This window comes from Cynoglossus semilaevis, chromosome 4, assembly GCF_000523025.1.
Source record: "Cynoglossus semilaevis isolate Cse_v1.0 chromosome 4, Cse_v1.0, whole genome shotgun sequence".
NCBI classification, from domain to species: Eukaryota; Metazoa; Chordata; class Actinopteri; order Pleuronectiformes; family Cynoglossidae; genus Cynoglossus; species Cynoglossus semilaevis.
Window position 1 is genome coordinate 19,747,789 of NC_024310.1, and position 19,149 is coordinate 19,766,937.

Sequence of the window (19,149 nt, forward strand, 5' to 3'; positions counted from 1 at the left end):
TAGGTCGGCTTGAGCTGATGGGCGAGGTGACTCGTCCGGCTTCTGACTGTCGTTCATCTGAGTGGCCGCTCCGCTGCCACCGCATGCACACTCCGAGGAATAGCCTGGTGATCGGGGTGCTCCACGCGACCACACTCATTCATGACAGCTCACCTCTCATGATCCTGGCACTTTTTAGTTGCCGGATTGGGTTTTAAACACTTTAACGGTATCAGGGGTAGAATGTAGTTTACAGAGAATAGACTTAAACTTTGAGCTAAGCTAAGACCTCTGTGACCATGCTTAGTCAAACCTAAGGCCACACCCCCAAGAGCTCCGTTCCCTGACTTAAACTTTGACGAAACATCAACGATGTTACTGCTTATAACCTGGGATTTATTGTATGCGAGGAGGTGTAAAAGTGATCAAATTTCTTTAATCAATGATTTTATTTTATAAGATTTTATTAATTAGAATGAAAAGGGCACAGCACATAGAAATTCCAGGTAAATACTTGATAATAATTTGATTAATATAAAATAGTAGATTCATAAAATGTAAATGTGCTGTGTGATTGAGTAAATACTATTTGATTAATTTAAAATAGTAGGTTAATAAAATGTAAATGTGCTGTGTGATTGATATAATCTGGGCTGACCCTACTGCCTTGTCGAAGAAGAGGACAAGGCCACATTCCTTGGCCTTCGGTGTGTTGAGTCTTCACTGTGACGGGAGAGCCGATGCCCTAAGATGCCCAGTACTGGGCTGAAATAATTGGGTGAGACACTCACCTGGTCCGGTCACAGTTGTGGCAAGCAAAAGCAGAGAAATAATCCAGTTCTTTCTGTAGCGAGCAAACTCAGCGTAATAAAACAATCTTCTTGTGTTGGAGTTTCTTGAAGTTTTTCCAAGTTAATAAAAATCTCTGCTCTTCTTGTAAGTTCTTCTAAGTCCACAATCCTCTTCTCTGGGGCATGGCAAGGTGCTCTGAGCATGGCGAGAATCATAATGTTAATCACAACATTTCTTCACTTGTTGATTTCAGCTTTAAGCTCTCCTGTCTTCTGTCATAACCATAGTAAACATTTCAAGTCAGAGAGTCATTCTTTTACGTCTTACTCAGACACATTCCCTATATTGCGTTACAAGTAGATATATTTATATATATAAAAATATAAATGATTTTATTTTGAGGAAATCACATGCATTTATGTTTCATTGGTTCATATAAATCACTGTTTACTTCCCCAGACCTCCTTTAAACTTCTTATATTAGAGATATGCCTCAACATGTTTTTACTACACATTTTGACGCACGTTCCCCTTTCTTGTGCCAAATACTGAACAAATATGATAACTTTTTGCCTGCTATGATACACTCGGTTTATGAGCTGTCAGGGACGTCGGGCTTTGGAGCAATAAGTCTCTTTGATGAACTTGATCTCTGCTTAGAGATCCCGTGGCTGAAGTAGCTACTTCAGCGTGTTAGGGAATCCCACGGGATTTGGATTACACAACCATACTGTAATAATGGTTGTTGAGCGTCTTCTAATTGTGATAACAGAGTTAAACGTCATTGTTGGCTCCTAGTGTGCTTCAGTTGTGTGCCATCGTGTGTGATGCGCTGTGTGGTTCGGCTTTATAAAATCGGTTCGAGGTCAGTAAGCGCAACCAGAAGTAATACATAAGGCTCACCGGGTTATAAGGCACACTGTCGACCTTTGAGAAAATTACAGGTTTTTAACTGTGCCTTATAGTGCGGAAAATTGGCAAAAAGGTCATCCATATCGTATCATAATCAGAAACAATATTGTGCTTTTGAATATGGTCAGATAAACAATAGTCAAAAGAGCCTTTAAGTGTATAAACAAACAACATTTATCATGTATATAAGGGAACAACCGTGCGAGAAGAAGTCTGAGCATCTACGAACATGGTGAATTAGCTCTCAAGCCCGAATAATAGAACGAATATTGGGGTTAAGTATATAGTGACACAAGTGATAAGGATGTAAAATGAAACTCACTCCCGTTGAATTCTTTAATCAAGTCGGGATGTCAGAGGTTCTCACCAAGTGTTTCCACTTTTGGTTTGCAAACTTGGGAGGCACTGTTTGCATGTCAGTTTTTGTGTATTTTTAATTGCTCCGCATTCATCTGCCTCAAAGGTAAAAGGTATATCCATGCCCGACTAGCCCCGTATACTAGCCCCGTCAAGGATCCACATGGCTTGCCGGGTGGAAAACTTGAACAGAACTGTGTTAGTTAGTGTCAGTTCCTAAAAAAAAGTTAGCGTATATGTTTTTTTTTTTTTTTTGCGTGTTAGCATCGACTTGGAACTGAAGTACCGAATGACTGATTCAGTCTGGCAAAGCATACCAACAAAAAAGTTACCACAAAAACGTTTTTTATCAGCATGGCTGTAATTGCATTTTTGAGCTACTGCAGTGCTGATTGAAAAAAAAAACAGTGAAGCTCATTCACACACTTTCTTTTCCCCCTGCCATCTAATGCTAATTCCAACTTGAGCTTTTTTTTAATGTGTGCTGATACAGACAAGGTGTGAGCACAATGACCTGTTTTCATAGTTTGCAGCAAGAGTATCTGGGTTCCAGCTCATAAATTAGGCTTTGGCACTTTGTATCCCGAGGTGGTTGGTAAACGCAGCATGTTTTTCTGTGTCTGGCTTGTTAAACTGCTACTGTGGATTCAGGATGTACTTAAACTGATAAATCGTTCCATTTCGGAAAAAGAGAAACAAGATAAAAAAGTGTTTTCAAAGCACTGAAAACCACAAAACAGGACGGGTGAACGTTAAAACCTTGCCCTCTAGTGTTCCTAGATCCTTCCTGTCTCCTCTGATCCAGCTGATGATCTTACATGCAGGGGTGCTTCTGGAAAACCAGACACTGGAGAGTAAGCTTTTTTTCTGTTGTAAGTAATACGCCCTCCTCTGTGTGTAAGGGCAAAAGGCACTTTGTCTGAAACCCAGGCTGTTCCATTTGACTGCTACTGAAAACAAACAGAGAGAAGAGGAAGGATTTCACACCCTGAAAACCACTGCTGTGGATAAATCTCTGATCTCTCCTCCATCCTTTTTTATTCTACTATCTCTATGCTTGTTTGTCAGTTTTTTTTTCCTTTTTGTTTCTGGTCATTCGTCTCTTCTGTTACTTTTTAAAATCTTTTCGTCTTTCTTCTCTCTCACTCACTTCGGTGCTCCGTGGACAGACAAAGTTAAGGAAAGGTCAGCCGCCGGGAACGACTTTCACTTTTAATAAAAAACTTCACACCCAAATGAATTTTGCTGAGTATCCCACCTACTCATATCAGTCTGGAAGAAAGGCCCACTGGGGCCAGATGTTTGTCTGGTTAGGGTAAATATCTAAGTGGCAGCTTTCCCAGTAAGGGAATCTGCTCCCTCTGTCATTTCGTTGGATTAGCTGGGTTAAGGAAAACATGGGGATCGTGTTCCATGCATTTCCCACTCTCTGGCATGGTGTTCTGCATAAACACCATTGGCTCCTGGCCACCCTCACATCCGCCTCCTCTGCGCCTCTACCACCGACCACTTTCTTCCCTGCCTGAGGGCGCTTCCAGTGTCGCTTTTGTTTTGGTAGCCTGGCCCCACAAAGAGTGTTTGCTTGTGTTTTGTGTCACACTGGGTGAGTGTTTGATTGTGTCGAGTGTCACACGGTGCATGTGTGCATGAGCAGAGAGACAGAAGGCACTAATCCCTCACTTGTCCTCTGCTGCACAGCTTTGGTTCTCATTGGACACTGGAGCTGTAAAAGAATTCGTGTAGCTGCTGCTGCTGCGGAGAGAGAAACCTCAGAGCTGTGAGGGTCTCATTGTGTGTGTGAAAAAGGCAAAGCCCCCCCCCCCCCGATTGTGTACGAGCAGAAAGGAAGAGTGAATCAAAGCACCACCTTCTCCGGCGGGCAAGATGCAGCTGGTCAAGGTTCCAGATTTCCACCATTATTTTTTTGACAGCCCTCAATATTATTTTACGAGCTTTACTTTTCAACTGGATAACTTCATTATGATTCCTTCAATTTTTTTTTTCCACATTCACCTCGGTTTTTCAAGTTCTCTCTGTTTGATGAGACTGGACACAGCAGCTCACATGTATGGAAGACAATCAGTATCATAGTTCACACTCACACAACATGGCTCTTCCTGACACTATCATGCAATCCATGGTAGAGTTAGCTTCAGAGTTAGAGCTAAATACAATATCTGAGTTGGATGCTGCCCATGACAGACTTGAGCAGATTATGGAGAGTTTGGTTGCCTACTGTGCCGTCCCAGACACGGATGTCAACGTAGCTGCCCGCCTAAGTAATTTGCTCTCAGTTCTCCACCAACTGGATGTTTTAGGCAGGTATTAAATACGAACTACAAAATAATGTATTTGAAAAAGTGTCATTGTTAATGGTTTATTTTCACCTATTAACAGAGTGCAGTGAATGAAAAAAAAAGTATATTGAAGATATTGGACATCCCTACAGAATTAAAATACTATTAAACACCTGGTAATATGTATATGTATTTGTATATGTATATCTGTACAAAGCACTGTTAGGGTTGCTGGCACCCACATTCTGCATACAATCCCCTGATTATCAATGTAATTAATAAAATAAGCTACAATGCTGCCATGTAGTGGCTAGAGGCTTGTTTATCATTCATAATGTCCATGTGTTATGAAGGAGTTAACAGTTATGTTCATGTGAGTGGGAGTGAGAGTGAGGAGGCGTGGTGAGAGCCGGTGTGTGTATGAGGTTTTCTTGGAGAAGCTTGCTTGAGAGCAATAAAGGAGTTTAGAACGAGTTACTGCGTTGCGTAATTGCGTTTCGATTCGATTCTTACAGATATTACTAAATATGCTAATATCGGGCCAATAATATCGGTCGACCGATATTGTCAGCCCAATATTAGCATCCTTAAATCTAATCTAATCTACCGTATTTTCCCAACTATAAGTCGCTCCGGAGTATAAGTCGCACCAGCCAAAAAATGGATAATGAAAAAAAAAAAACATATATGTCACTCTGAAGTATAAGGCGCATCAGTCAGCTAGAGTGCCCACTTGTGGCTATCAGTGTGAATATAATGAACATGTACATTTTTATTGGTACAGCAGATACCGGTAGAGTGTCCTTTTGCCGCCGTCAGTGTGAAAATAACGAACATGTGAAATGATATATTTTAATATATAAACCCAGCCAAAGGATGGAAAAAAGTGTGACTTATAGTCCAGAAAATACGGTAATCCAAACAAACTGCTCTAGCTTCTCTGATGAGTAAGACCTCTTAGAAGGCCATCTGGCCCATATGGATTCTGGTTTGGAGCTGAATTCCGGCCGTACTAATGGGCAATTTGAACACTTCTTTCTTATTAGCCTTGAACCATGTTTTACTTAACGGGACTCGGAGCTGTAAACAAGACCAGATGCCGTCCCTAAAACATGCACAGGAAATGTCTCTTGGCCACAACAACACGGAGATTCTGCCAGCTCATGCATGATGGGGTGTGAAAAGGAAGGCTGATCTTTGCAGGTTTTTCTCTCGCACTGCTCCGCAAGCACTTATTATCCTGAGGGTGCATGTAGTACTGCTGCTCCAGCTCCTGCTCTGCATGCCAAACCCTCACTGGCCGCCAAGATCAGCACAGACCGCTGCCTTGCTCCTTTTCCACAGCCTACAGTTACAGTGTATACACAAACCGCAGTTTATTCAGCGCTGTGTTGGCCCTGGCATGTCAGCTCTGACAGGCCACAATAGGAACAATGTCTGCCTCTGCACAAAGACCATGTCTCATGCAACAATGTTTTTATTTTACTTCTAGGGGGGGCTGAGACCTTGACAAAAGGTCCAGTGTTGAAGTAAGTGTGATCACAGCTGGTTTCCTTTACTACACAGACTGGCTAATGTACAGTGATCCGCTAAAGTCAACAGTCAGGACCAGAAAAAGGGGCTTATTTGATGTACTTCCTTTTTTTTTTTTTGTTCTTTTTTTGGTCAAATGTGTTTGAACTGCCCCTGAAACGTCTCATTGAATGCTCTGTCTCCCTTTTCCCCATTAACATACAAATAGGTCCTGACTACATCACCAGCCAAAACGTAACCAGTGAGTTAACGTTGAAGTTAATTCACTGGTTAATTTGAGAAAAACAAAAGATCAGAAAAACCGGGGACTGAAGCACGGTTTCTACAGATGTGTTGGACAGTCATCTATCATCTAACCTCCAGCCTCAGCATACACTCACTCAGCCTCAACTCCACACAGTCTATTACACCACCCATACAAACAGTAGAGCCGCTTCACAAAGAGACTTCTGTACCTGCACACAGTCTGGTCCAGTAAATCAATGATCTTGAGTTTGATCTAAATTAGGGGTGTATCCATTCGCTCCAAAAGCAACGGTTTGGTACTTTTCTTGGTATTGACATTACGGCTCAGGCTATGTATTCAAAACAGAACTCTCTCGACTCTCAACAAGAACGTATGTGCTGCTTTTACACCTGTTTTTAGTCTGCTACCAGTCATGCCCTGGACATGATACTGTTTCAGCCTTTTTCTATTTAATAAGGATGACAGTTAGTAGTTCGTTCAGGATAGGAAGTTCAGTACGGGACATTTGTTTTAAACTAAAAGTAAAGTGAATTATTTTTGTCATTGTTACGAAATGTGACCTATGCTTTTAACCCATCACTGAAATGACCAGGGGGCAGTTTTAACTGCACCTTAGTGGCACCTGGTGGACTCATAACTGAAACCTTCGGACTCAGGTCGGCTTCCTTAACCACCAAGCCACTACTGCCAATGTGTTTGCCAAATGGTATACCAAATGGTATTGGTATTTCACACACATTTTAAATGTGTCAGTTTATGGACCATAAACCATTTTATGCTAGCATTGGTCAACAGGCAGGGGTGAGATCTTGCAGTTCGAGTGGGCAACAGCAAAGACAAGATTGAGAATTCAAAATAACGGCCTTCTTTATTATCAGATATTCATTTTACATCGCCTTCAACCAATACGGTTTTTTTTCCCAGTCTCTTGTTAAACATTTACAGTATTGGACAATGTGCTGTGTTTCGTTTCATGCCCCCCCCCCCCTGCAATGGCACTGTACCCCCCCCAGGGGGTGCACCCCAACTTTGGGAACCTCTGATCTAAGTGGTTTAGAGTGACCGGTTTTGACTTTTAATGTTCTTCCAAATAGTGTCATTAATATTATATATAATCATAGAAGATATTTCTAACCTGCAAAAAATGCCACTGATGTGCTTTCGAGAATGATAAATGAAATGAGTCGCACATTTCCTGGGATTATTTAAAACTAATGACAGAATCATCCATCCATCCATCCATCCATCCATTTTCATCCACTTATCTGTTACCGGGTCGCAGGGGGCAGCAGTCGCCACCCAAATCACACTGCACCGTACCAACCCCCCTAAACCTTCCTGCAGGTGGTGAGTCCACTGGAAGATACCAAACGTCCTACCCGGGAGTCGAACTTGCCCAGGAGGTGAACCCTGGAGTTTTTACACCAATGACAGAGACATTGCCTCTGGGCCAAAGCGCCACATGACAGAATCAAATAATAAAACAAAAAAACCAACACAAAAACATTGCTACCAAAGCACAAACTTAAAAACTCCTGAATCAAAGTGTGTGAAAAGCAGTGGAGAATCGCAGATTATATCCCTGAGCTGGGAGTGGAGGATGGGAGGGAGGCAATCACACTGAGCACAGAATTGAGAGTTGAGTCTTTGATGGCGGAGCGTGACATGAGCACATTTTGGGTGAGGAGGGAATGGGGGAGGGGTGTTGCACCAACAGCGTGACAGCAGACGAACTTGCCAGAAGTCCAGGTCCTGGTACTGAGTTGCTCTGATTTATTCCAGCGCCAGTCGACAGACACTTTGCGCAGGAATCGTGACTTATGTCAACTATCTCGCTTTAAACCGTCCCACTTTCATTTCCGCTTGTTCTAAAAAAAGAAACACAATTGAGTATTAAAGTACCCATACCCTGACACTAAAAACATGATTCTCATCCTTTTTTTTAAGGGAAATGTCTCATTTTTCATAGCCTACACTCGGGCTGTGTGATTGGTTGATCATCTTTTTGTTGCTCAGTCAGTGGCACAAACTAAACCACAGGGGTTGAAAGATGTTCAGAAGGGTCAAAGCATGGCTGAACTTAGACTCCCACATCCTGTCCTTCTCCACACCCTCCCTTTCAAGTGTTTATAAAAGCAGCCATTGCATGAGCTTGGGTTCTTTGTTGATGCTGCTTTTTTTTTTGTCCTTTGTAACTCCTGCTCCCTTTTTTTCTCTGGGGAGAGACTGTTTGGTACAAGAGATTAGAGCAAGTGCTGCCTAGCAACTGAGCAAAAATGGCAGCCAGCAAAAAAAAAAAGGGAAGCTCTCGCTCTCAAACGTCTGACCTACATAATCCCAAGCCTCTGATCATGCAACATAACAAAATGATAAAAGGTCCTGCTGTGATTTCACCCTCAGACGAATACTTGCCATTACTGACCCCTCGGCTCAAAGAGCAACCTTTGCCTCCTGCAACGCACTAAAGGGTGACTTGTGAAATCTTGACGGTTGCCTAATTAGATAGGAACAAGGGGCTGTGAACAATATTGGAAATGAGATGAATGAATGTGAGGAGATGGCAGCAGAGTGGCAAAGGAGATTAACGGTGATCACAGCAACGCTGTTGGCTTCAGAGAGGGAGTGTGAGCAGCGGAACCTCCCTCTGTTCACTGATTCATCTCTCTTTCAGCCACAGGCAGACAGAGCACAGGAATGAGTACAGAGGGATGAGGGAGATTTATTCCTCTCTTCTGCTTGTTGATCAAAGGACATGAAAAACTGCATGGAGTAATAATAATAATAAAAAAAAGATACAGCAAAAAGAAGCTGGAAACTTTTCTTCTTCTCCTCCTTCTTGAAACTTTTCTGGCCCCGCAGTGTTTCATATTTTATTTTTTGAACTGTGCCGAGGCATTGATGTCACTTTGTGTTTTGTCACTGCTTCACTCTCCCCAGTCAGACCGACCTGTCTGCATTTCATCACTGGACTTTAGCATTGCTAACATGTTCATCAAGTGTTCCAAGAGTAAGAAAATCAGACTTTTTATAAACCGACCTGTCTGCATTTCGTCACTGGACTTTGGCATTGCTAACGTGGCAGAATGTTCATCAAGTGTTTCAAGAGTAAGAAAATCAGACTTTTTATATTTGTGGATTTTCAGGACAGTCACTGGTCCTTGGAGATAAATTCCTGATCACTATTGGAATGTGCTTTGGTTTGACATATTGAAAAACAACTCCCAGCTGTGATACCACGTGATTGAAGAAATACAAATACATTTTCTGAACTATAAGTTGCACCTTTTTTTTTCATCCTATGGCTGGGTTTGCAAGTTATACTCTGGACTGCAACTTATAATATATTAAATATATAATTTTGTATGTTTCTTATTTTCACACTGACAGCCGCTAGATGGCACTCTAGCTGGCTGGTGCGACTTATACTCTAGAAAGTATGGTATTCCTTCAAGACTTTAACATTCTTTTGTCTCAGATCAAATGATTTTTTTTTCTTCTGTGTAATGTAATGCTTTCACAGCTTAAACCCTAAATCATGTTCTCACAGTACATGGCTGATATATTTATAATAAATAAAATTTTAATTCTGAGGAAGGTTGGAGAAACGAGGCACGTTTAACTGAACGCTTCGCGCCACCTTGTTAAATCTGTTGTTTTATTCTGATACCATCGTCTGAAATGCGTGCGTTCTTAGAGAATCTCGTCCGTTCTGTGACCTGAAGTTTGACCTTATATAACACTAAAACCCTAGACTGTAAATCTTTGAATTTAAACACAAACAAACAAACAATCAAACAAACAAAAAAACCCCACTCCAGACCAGAAAGAACCATCAAAGCCACTTTGATCTCCTTCTCTCACAAGACAGACCTTTAAAAGTTGAATCTGAATTTCTGCATCAAATTTTTTATTCAATCCCATTTATTGTAAAAAGGAAAATCCTTTAAGCTGACGTCTCTACCTTGTCTGGACATGGATGAAAGTCAAGACATCTGGATGTCTGACTGGGTCTGTCCTCTGCTCACATCAGGTACAAAACTTAGAGAGAATCCACAGCTGTAAAAACTGAAGGCTGGCATAATTCCGTAAGATACTCAAGCTTCATGTCTCAATTAAGAAAAGAAACACAAATAGGAGTGTTTTCGAGGAAACCTAAACCTCTGATAGGAGCTCTTTTTGAGGGAAGCCACTTGCTTAGAAGACTGGCAGAAGGACGTTACAGAAAGCAGCAGACGAACAGGAAGACGCATTTTGTCCTTTTTACTTCTATATAAAGTCACTTCAAATATGGTTACATTTGTTAGATAAAAAGTGACTTTGATTGGACCTGAAATCTTTTAGTATTTCCTACTGAGTGCTGCTCCAATTCCAAAACCTTAAACAGACCTCTGTCTCTCTGCCTGTGTGCTTTAATTTTCCCTGACGTGATAAATGCTGCAAAAAAAAAAAAAAAAATTCAGCTGCTCCATCTCTTCAGCTGTTGCAGCCTCTTGTCACCGTTTTCTCATTTGGAAACAAAAGTCGACGTAAAGTCTTTTTTTTTTTTTTTCCTGCTTTTCTCCAAATTCAGTGTGTGTGCCTTGATCTCTGGAGAGTGTTTTTCTTCGAGGTAAATGTGTAAATGTTGGCTGACTGCAGTGACATGGGTTTGTTTTTTTTCTCTCTCTCTCTCCATGTGACTGTGATTGTACGTGCATTTGTGTCCCGTCGTAACAGGCGGCAGAGCGGTGGAGTACTGCGGCGTCTGAATAGAGTCTGGTTGCGGGAAGCGTTAAGCAGCCTGAACTCTGCTGCTCTCTGACTGCTACATTTTCATGGAAAGCATCTCTTCAGGGGCCTGCAGGTTTTCAATAAGCTCATTTACACATCAAAACGGCACAGGAAAGGGATAGTGCTCAAAGCCGGGGGGCGGGGGGACTGCAGGAAGAGGGAGGGCTAGGGGGTAATGAAGGATGCTTTATTTTCTCTCTTTTTTTTTTTTTTCCCCTTTCGGGTGGGCAGGGGTCTAAGTCTACAAGGGAGCCACACTGATGCCATAATGTTCACCTTTAATCAAACTCGGGAGCAAGTGATTTCTTCTTTTCCACACACAAAACGTGGTGGCAGTAAATAGAGAAGTGCTGTTTTTGCACCTTGAAAAAAACAACAACAAACAAACAGAGAGCAAATAGAACACACTGTGATTCAACAGACCTGTTCTGTGTTGCTGCAGAATAAACATATCCACTATTAGGCTCAGAGTCACCACAATGAAATGTTCCTGAGGGGAGCTGTGGGGGGAAGTGTTGCCTTTTCTGGGAGTCGTCTCACTTTTGGCACAGACGAATACGCTGCGCGGTGTGTGAGTGAGGCTGGAGGAGCTGAAGGAGAGGAAAAACAGGACTGAGGATACGTGCTTCTGGAGTTAGAAGGAACTGAATGGAGGGTGGAATCTTCTTCTCTCACATCTGATTAAAGAAAAGCTTCTTGTTCATTGGTCGAGCCTTCGAGTGTGTTCATGTGTTTTTGTTTGTACTGGTATTGGTGAAGCAGTAAGGGGGTGTTTTAGTTTGAACTCGTTTAGGACTAAAAAAAATCTGACTTTAAGCTCTAAAGCTTTATTAAACCTGTGCCCTCCCCCCCCATCCAGTTACATTGAGGGCAACTGGATAAGGTAGGTAAAGCTCTTAAAAAAAAAACAAAAAAAAACTACCTCATCCAGATGCCCTCGATGTAAATTTTTTTTGGATTAAAAGACCTGGATGACTGAGAACCTATGCAGACAAGACACATATTTTTTTTTCCCAGACTTGTTTATTTCACACATTTTAAATGTAACTGTTTTTACGTACCTTAAACCTGCCCATTTTATGCTAGCATTACCAACTTTGGTCAGTTGGCAGGAGTGAGATTTTTGGTGTGGGGGGGAGGGGTGGGTCGCACCTCACAGGCCTGGTGCTGCTGGCCCAAGCAGGTCAAATGGGCGACAGCAAAGATGAGAGAATTAAGAATTAAAATGAACGACCTCCTTTGCAATATTATTATTATTCATTGTTTACACCGCCTTCAACCAATCTGGTTTTTTTGGCAGTCTCTTGTAAAACAAAAATCTTAGTGTCCGTAATTACAATTTATATTGCTGTCATTTCCGGACTATTGAGCGCACCTAAATATAAGCCACCACACTAAATTTAAAAAGAAAAAAATAATTGTGCATATATAGGCCACACTTCTCTATAAGCCACAAGTGTCCACATTGTAACATGTTTATTCTCACTTTTATATAAATAAATGCATTTTTTTCCAAACAGTGCCTGTAACACGGCTGGTTACACGTTAGCTCTTTCCTGCTTCGGTGCCCCGTCCGTAGTTGGAATGCATAGAAGAGACTTAGTGATCTGCTTCAGGGCTAAAGCTAACATTAGCTCCGGGGCTAACTCCCTTCACTTTGTGTTTGTCCGCAGTAGAGGTAAACAGAAACAGGGAAGTTGGGGTCTTTATTATCAGCCACACCGAGCACAACAGAACATAAACAGTGTTTTAACAGCTCCTGTATAACCGACACACATATATACACACACACCCATGTAAAGGCAGACAAATGCTACTAGTATAAACACACTGTAGTCGACCAGAAAAGTCCTTGATCGCTAGCGGTTGGAACTTCGCTAGCCCGTAAGAATCTATGTAAAAATTACGGTAATGATCTCATCTGTTCACATTTTTGGTCATCTTAAAAGCTAGACTTATTGCCAACTAAACTGAGGCGCATGTAAAACATGCTTTTGACCTGCTTAAAACAAACCAAACAATCAATCAACCAACCAACAGTCAATCTTTCAAACCCAGTTTTGACCCATGAAAAATTGACGTTATATAACACTAAAACCCTAGACTGTAAATCAATTTTTGCTCGCCCGACGCACATATACACACACACCCATTTAAAGGCAGACTAGTATAAATGCTACTAGTATAACACACTGTAGCCGACCAGAAAAGTCATTGATCGCTAGCGGTTTGAACTTCGCTAGCCCGTAAAAATCGATGTAAAAATGACGGTAATGATCTCATCTGTTCATGTTTTTGGTCATCTTAAAAGCTAGACTTATTGTCAACTAAACTGAGGCGCATGTAAAACATGCTTTTAACCTGCTTAAAACAAACCAAACAATCAATCAACCAACCAACAGTCAATCTTTCAAACCCAGTTTTGACCCATGAAAAATACATGAGTACATGTTTGAAAAACAATGCAGGAGATTCAGATGTCAGGCAGCAGAAATAGAAGATACACAAGCCCAGAAAAGAACTATGGTTGCAGTTAGTAAAGGACATGGAGACATGGGTTGGTGTAAAGCTACAGGTGGGATGAAACAGCGGGACATGGAGGCAGATGATTCACGACAGTCACCACTGAGGAATCTGAAACAGGAAACAGTACTTTTTATTTTGGAGCCGCTTCATAAACAGATACCACCTTTATTTCTGCCCCTGCTCCACCTTTAGACCCATTATGTGTGTTCATAGAAACGTCCCCAAAAGTTGACAAGATGTTTTGAAACTGCAAACTAATTTCTTGAATCAAAGTTTTTACCGCTTTTTTTTATATATATATATATATTTTTTATGCATGGTGTAGGGAGGGAGATTCAGTTTTTCCTTGCTCTTCAATTTCAAATAATTGTTCTAACCATGCTTGGTGCTCAGCCCTTGACAATATATAACACGACTTCTGTAATTACACGCTGCTGCGTGAGTGATATAACTTTATTATCTTTTCTTTCCTGATGTACTGCATGTGTGTGTGTGTGTGTGTGTAGGGAGGGAGCTCCCCGCAGCCACAATTCTGGTGCCAAAATGAACCACAGCTCAAACAAACAGTGTTTTTGAAGCGAGTCATCCTTCCTTGCCTCTATCTGAAGCATGGCGCTATGTGTGATTCCTTTCCCTCTGCCAGACAGAAGCTAAAAATAGTTGCCAGTGACCTGGATATGTTGCGTTAGAAATTCACATTTGTAAAGAAAAAGTAAAGAAAAGGGAAACAAGCATTGTTTACAGTCAGACTTGGTGCCATTTGTATTTGTTAAAAAATCACATTGTAATCGTGTCAGAGAAGGAAGAAAATAAGCCCGTAGTGTGTTAACTAAACGCATGTTCCGAGGGGAAGAAAACAAACTTGCCCTCTGTTCTGGCCTGATGTCCTTAACCCTGTGCGGTTACCTCCTTTCTATCTAATCAGTGCAGGTGGGACAAGCTGGTTTGTGTCTCACACAGCAAGTGTTCAGTCCCTCTAGGTCATGTCATTGGAGTGTAAAGTGGGGTGGAAGCACGCGCCCCCCGTTAAGGCACCACTTGAACTGGAACATGTGGCTCAAACACCACCAGTCTATGTTGTCTCTGGTTGGGGGCGGGGGGGCAGCGTTCCAAACTAAATAAGCCAGTTTTTTCCCCCCCCCTAGAAGTTGAAGAACGTGAGCCATACTGTGCCGAAGTCCACAATTGGCAGCATTGACCTGCCAAGTCATGGGCAGTGAAGGCTAATGGCACCACATCTTGTTGTCAAGAAGGACGAGATAGATAATTTGAGTTTCACTCGGATGTTGAATACGTCCGCAAAACACGGCACCGCGTGGAAACGTCCTTGATTTAATGTGATGTGTGTTTAGTAAATGAACACTAACAGGGAACGAGCTGCTGCGCATGAATCTCTCTCTTTCACTTCAGGAATGCAAATGGTGGAAAAAATGAAAAGTAAACAGCTTCAGACCTCGGGAGATGTCAGCGAGCGCACACCTCCCTCATACTGCTGCAGCCTCCACTAACGTAATGAAAACAAACCCCTCGGACATCCGTCTTTTCCGTCCTATCACCGCTGTGTGCTGCTGTTGTTGTTGCCGCTGCTGGGGACACAATTACACACATACAAAAATAAACATTTGTCAAGGGTGTCCTGCACAGTCATTTCCAGTGTCTGCTCATCTGAGGCTCAAATTGGCTTGGTTTAGTTATGTTAGTTAAAGCTTTAAAAAACAAAAAACAAAAAAAAACAACACATTAATACTCAAATGGTCGCTACAAAAATATCAATTTTTTGTAATTAATTATAGATATATATGTGGACATAGATACAGATAAATATGTGTAAATATATAAATATGCATATATGTTTATATATGTATATATAATTTGTGCCATGTATATAACTGTATGTATATACATACATATATGTTTATATATTTATATATGTACATATATATTTATATGTATATATTTTTTTATTATATAAATATATTAGATTTAGATAAATAATAGTATTTTCTGTGAAACAGTCTTTGGTCATTTGTATTCAAAGGACCCTCAAATGGATTTAGAGCAAAAACAGTGCAAATTTAGTCCCGTCTTGCCCTCCTGACTTGATGCAAAAAAAATGGTTGGGCGCTGTGATTTGGACTGCATCTGCCGAAGTTAAAATCTCTCAGTGAAGCTGTGCAACGCGGCTGAAACCCACTGGAGCTTTGTCGCCTCAAAGATCAAAGTGATGAGCTTCTGCCCGAAGATCAAATGGAGCAGCATCATGAGGAGCAACAACAGTGAATCTGGGCAAGGATTTAAAAACTGCCATTAATTAAAAATACCCCATCCGCAAGCTGCCTCCGTCAACTCTGAGACCATGATGTAAACATGAGCTCTTGTCACAGTCATGCTCGGCCTGTCAGTCATCAGACATTCTCTTTGAGGATTATTATTTATTGGGATCCCCCTCAGGGATGCACGTGCAAAAAAACCTGACAGCAGTCCCTCCGCAACGGTGCACAATTAGGCAGAACAAAGCTGGATTAAGCAATCATTCGTGATTTATGTAAGTCTAGTGTGACCACACAATAATGCCAGGCAGCGAGAAAGTGTGAACATAAACTCCATAAATTTATTTTGTCCTCCAAAAGACCAGAACCAGAGTTTACAGCGAAGGCACTTAAACTTCCCTTTGACTTTAATAAATGTATCTAAACAACAACGCATCCAATAAAAGGAAAGATGAGCTTTAAATTAAATATATTTACAATAAATAAAACAACGACAATTCGGATTTATACAGTTTACCATGCCACCTTCAGGGAAGAGAAACACTAATACTATTCTAAAAGATGCAGTGCCTCCTGTTAACAGTCTCTCTCTTTTTTTTTTTTTTTAATGCTTTGCAAGACATTTGTTGACTTAACAGAACAGCATGAACAGAAAAAAAAAAAAAAAAGGAACAACACGAACATTTCTCCCTTTTTATCCCTTAAATACTGTTTAGAGCTACTTTCCCATAAAGATGCCTTTGGCAGCAGCAGAGGAGTGACAGCCAGTTGAATTCAATCACTCCTCTTATCAAGTCTTTAGCAGCTCCTTACACAGGGCATTAGCTGTGTCTCTCTGTGTGTGTGTGTGTGTGTGTGTATGTAGGTGTATGGCTGTGTCCTCAGACATGTGTGGGGTTGTCTGAGTGAACGTCAGTCTTGGCCATGTGCATCACCACAGCAGGAGGTTTGTAGTGGCAGTGTGTGCCGCCGCAGCTGACGCCGCTGCACGGCTTCCTGCCGCTAGTCCTGTCCGTCAGCTTCCTGCTGCACAGGCCCTGCCAGGTCTGCAGTGTCTTGGAGCTCCACACCCACACGCCACTGGTGATGCCCACCACCAGTGACATGAAGATCTTCAGCATGAACACAGCCACGGTGGGCACGGACGTTTGCAACGAGCAGTTGCCGGTGTGGCCGCTGAACGAGCTGCACTTCATCTGCAGCCCCCTCAGCTTCCAGTAGTCCATGTTGAGGCGCTCGTAGAAGTAACAGACTATAACACAGGTGGCGGGCACGGTGTAGAGGATGGAGTAGATGCCGATTTTCACCATCAGCTTCTCCAGCTTCTCCGTGTTGGTGCCCTCCGTCTTCATCACCTTGCGGATGTGGAAGAGAGCCACGAAGCCCGTGAGGATGAAAGACGTGCCAATGACCAAGTAGCAGGAGAGGGGGATGAGGACGAAGCCAGTGAGGGCCCCCGAGTCCATACTCCCTACGTAGCACAGTCCCGTCAGCTCATCTCCAGCTACTTTTCTCATCGTGAGGATGATGATGGTCTTTAAAGCGGGGACGCCCCACGCTGCCATGTGGAAGTAGTTGCTGTGAGCTTCAATGGCTTCATGACCCCACTTCTTTCCCGCAGCCAGGAACCAGGTGAGGGTGAGGATGACCCACCAGATGGAGGAGGCCATGCCGAAGTAGTAGAGAATTAGGAAGACGATGGTGCAGCCAGTAGACTCCAGCCCCTCCTGGATAATGTACAGCTCGCCATGCTCACGGTCGCAAGCAATGTTCTCAGCTCCAGCCACCGAACGGATGATGAAGGCCACAGAGTAGACATTGTAGCACATGGAGAGGAAGATGATGGGCCGCTCTGGGTACTGGAAGCGGTGAGGCTCCAGTAGGAAGGTCAGGACAGTGAAGGCAGTGGAAACAAAGCAAAGGATGGACCACACTGTCATCCAGATGAAGGCAAAGTCCTTATCCTGTCTGGACCAGAAGACGTCCACAGCAGGGGAGCAGCGCGGTGCACACGACTGGCTCTTCTCCACGAACTGGAACTTGTCCGGGTTCTCGCAGGAGCCAATGTTGCCTGGAGGGTGGCTGCTGCTGATGCCTGGCTGCCTCGGACGAGGGGGCACTGGAAGCATCCCCTCACCTTTCTTCACCTCCGTCCTGGTCTCATTCTCGGGAGCCTCCATGCAGAGAGCGTTGGGGTCGTTTCTGGTGGGCAGCTTGGAGCAGTCAAGCGAATCAGGCCAGGTATAACTGAACTTCTTCATGATGGGAGCACATCTCTCTCTGGCCTGCTCACACATGGGTCTGCAGGCGTGAATGGAAGTGGACACTTTGTCCGTGCACATGGGCGCATAGAGGGAGCACAGGAAGAAGCGGAGGTGCACATCACAGCCGTAGGCCACCAGAGGAGCAAATTCGTTGAGCTTGATGGCTGCCTCCTTCTGATCACTGTGGTTCATGAAGTTGGGCATGCGGGTCAGGTTGTAGCCGATGCCCTGGCACATCGGGATCACTATGGGCTCGCACTTGGCCGGTCTGCCTCTTTCCAAGTCATAGGAGCCAATTTCAAAACTGGACCCTGAGATTACCAGAAGACACCACAGGAAAATTAAAACTTTTAATGCACAGCCGTCCACACTCATTGTTTTAGACCAAGTCCGGGTCTTTGTTACAGGAAAAAAAAATACGACCAGAAAAGTGCAAATTACGGGTCAGGAGGATAGTCAGAGCCCCGTTATTTCCCCCATGGCGCAGGCTGATTCGAGTGTTGCCTTCACGGTTGCTCCGTCCGAAAAGAGTTAAAAAAAAAAAAAAAAACCCACACACTTCAAAATAAACGTTAAGATAGTCCGAAAATTTCGCCCGTAAATCCAACACAGGTGAAGGTCTTTCGGAAAGTTCGAGAAACAAATGAGGGTCACGCACAATCAAACATAATTACGAGAAGCGCAGAGGTGGGAGTAAGTCCACAAAACGAGCGTCAGTGTCCGCGGTTACAGTGCGGCTTCACGGCGACCAGAGAGCAGCTGACCGCGGCAGAGTGTCCGTCTGTCTGCCCGCCTGTCTGCCTCCGGATCTGTTTTAGGATCTGTTTGTGTGTCTCTGTCTCTGCTGGCTCGTGATCTTCGTTCTCTGCTCTTGGGCTCCGCACTGAGTTTGTGCGCTGCTCACACTGACTTCAATAAGTAAGAGAAGGCAAAGGGAGAGAGAGAGAGAGAGAGAGAGAGGAGGAGGAGGAGGCGCAGGGGGAGGAGAAGGAGGAGGAGGTTGCTCCGTGACGCTCACATTTCAGCCCGAGAAGCACTTAGGGAAAGTTATCAGACAGATGCTGTAGGATGGTCAAAATACCTCTGACATTTCTGACCCGAATATATAGCTGACACGGTCAAACAGCCGGCGGTACAATGAATAGTATTGATTACGGGGTCATAAGCTGTTTATGTACATGTTCTACAGCAAAACCCACTGT

At 43.0% G+C, this 19,149-nt stretch overlaps 1 protein-coding gene across 2 annotated transcripts; it reads right to left on the minus strand.

Annotated features, from left to right (window-relative positions):
- Positions 1-16,004: 16,004 nt before the first annotated feature.
- On the minus strand, positions 16,005-18,870 carry fzd9b (frizzled class receptor 9b). 2 transcript variants are annotated; one of them, XM_025055099.1, is made up of 2 exons: positions 18,389-18,617; positions 16,005-18,258 (listed from the first exon to the last, which is right to left on the minus strand). In XM_025055099.1, the coding sequence occupies exon 2, from the start codon at positions 18,182-18,184 to the stop codon at positions 16,565-16,567; it is 1,620 nt and encodes a 539-aa protein (XP_024910867.1). In that variant the 5' UTR covers positions 18,185-18,258; positions 18,389-18,617; the 3' UTR covers positions 16,005-16,564. The 2 variants fall into 2 exon arrangements, with proteins under 2 accessions (XP_024910867.1, XP_008308062.1); XM_008309840.3 differs by having other exon boundaries at positions 16,005-18,870.
- Positions 18,871-19,149: the final 279 nt, after the last annotated feature.

What these genes read in the sequence shown, in the direction of transcription:
- fzd9b (XM_008309840.3), bottom strand. Translation starts at nt 18,322, where the DNA reads ATGAGTGTGGACGGCTGTGCATTAAAAGTTTTAATTTTCCTGTGGTGT.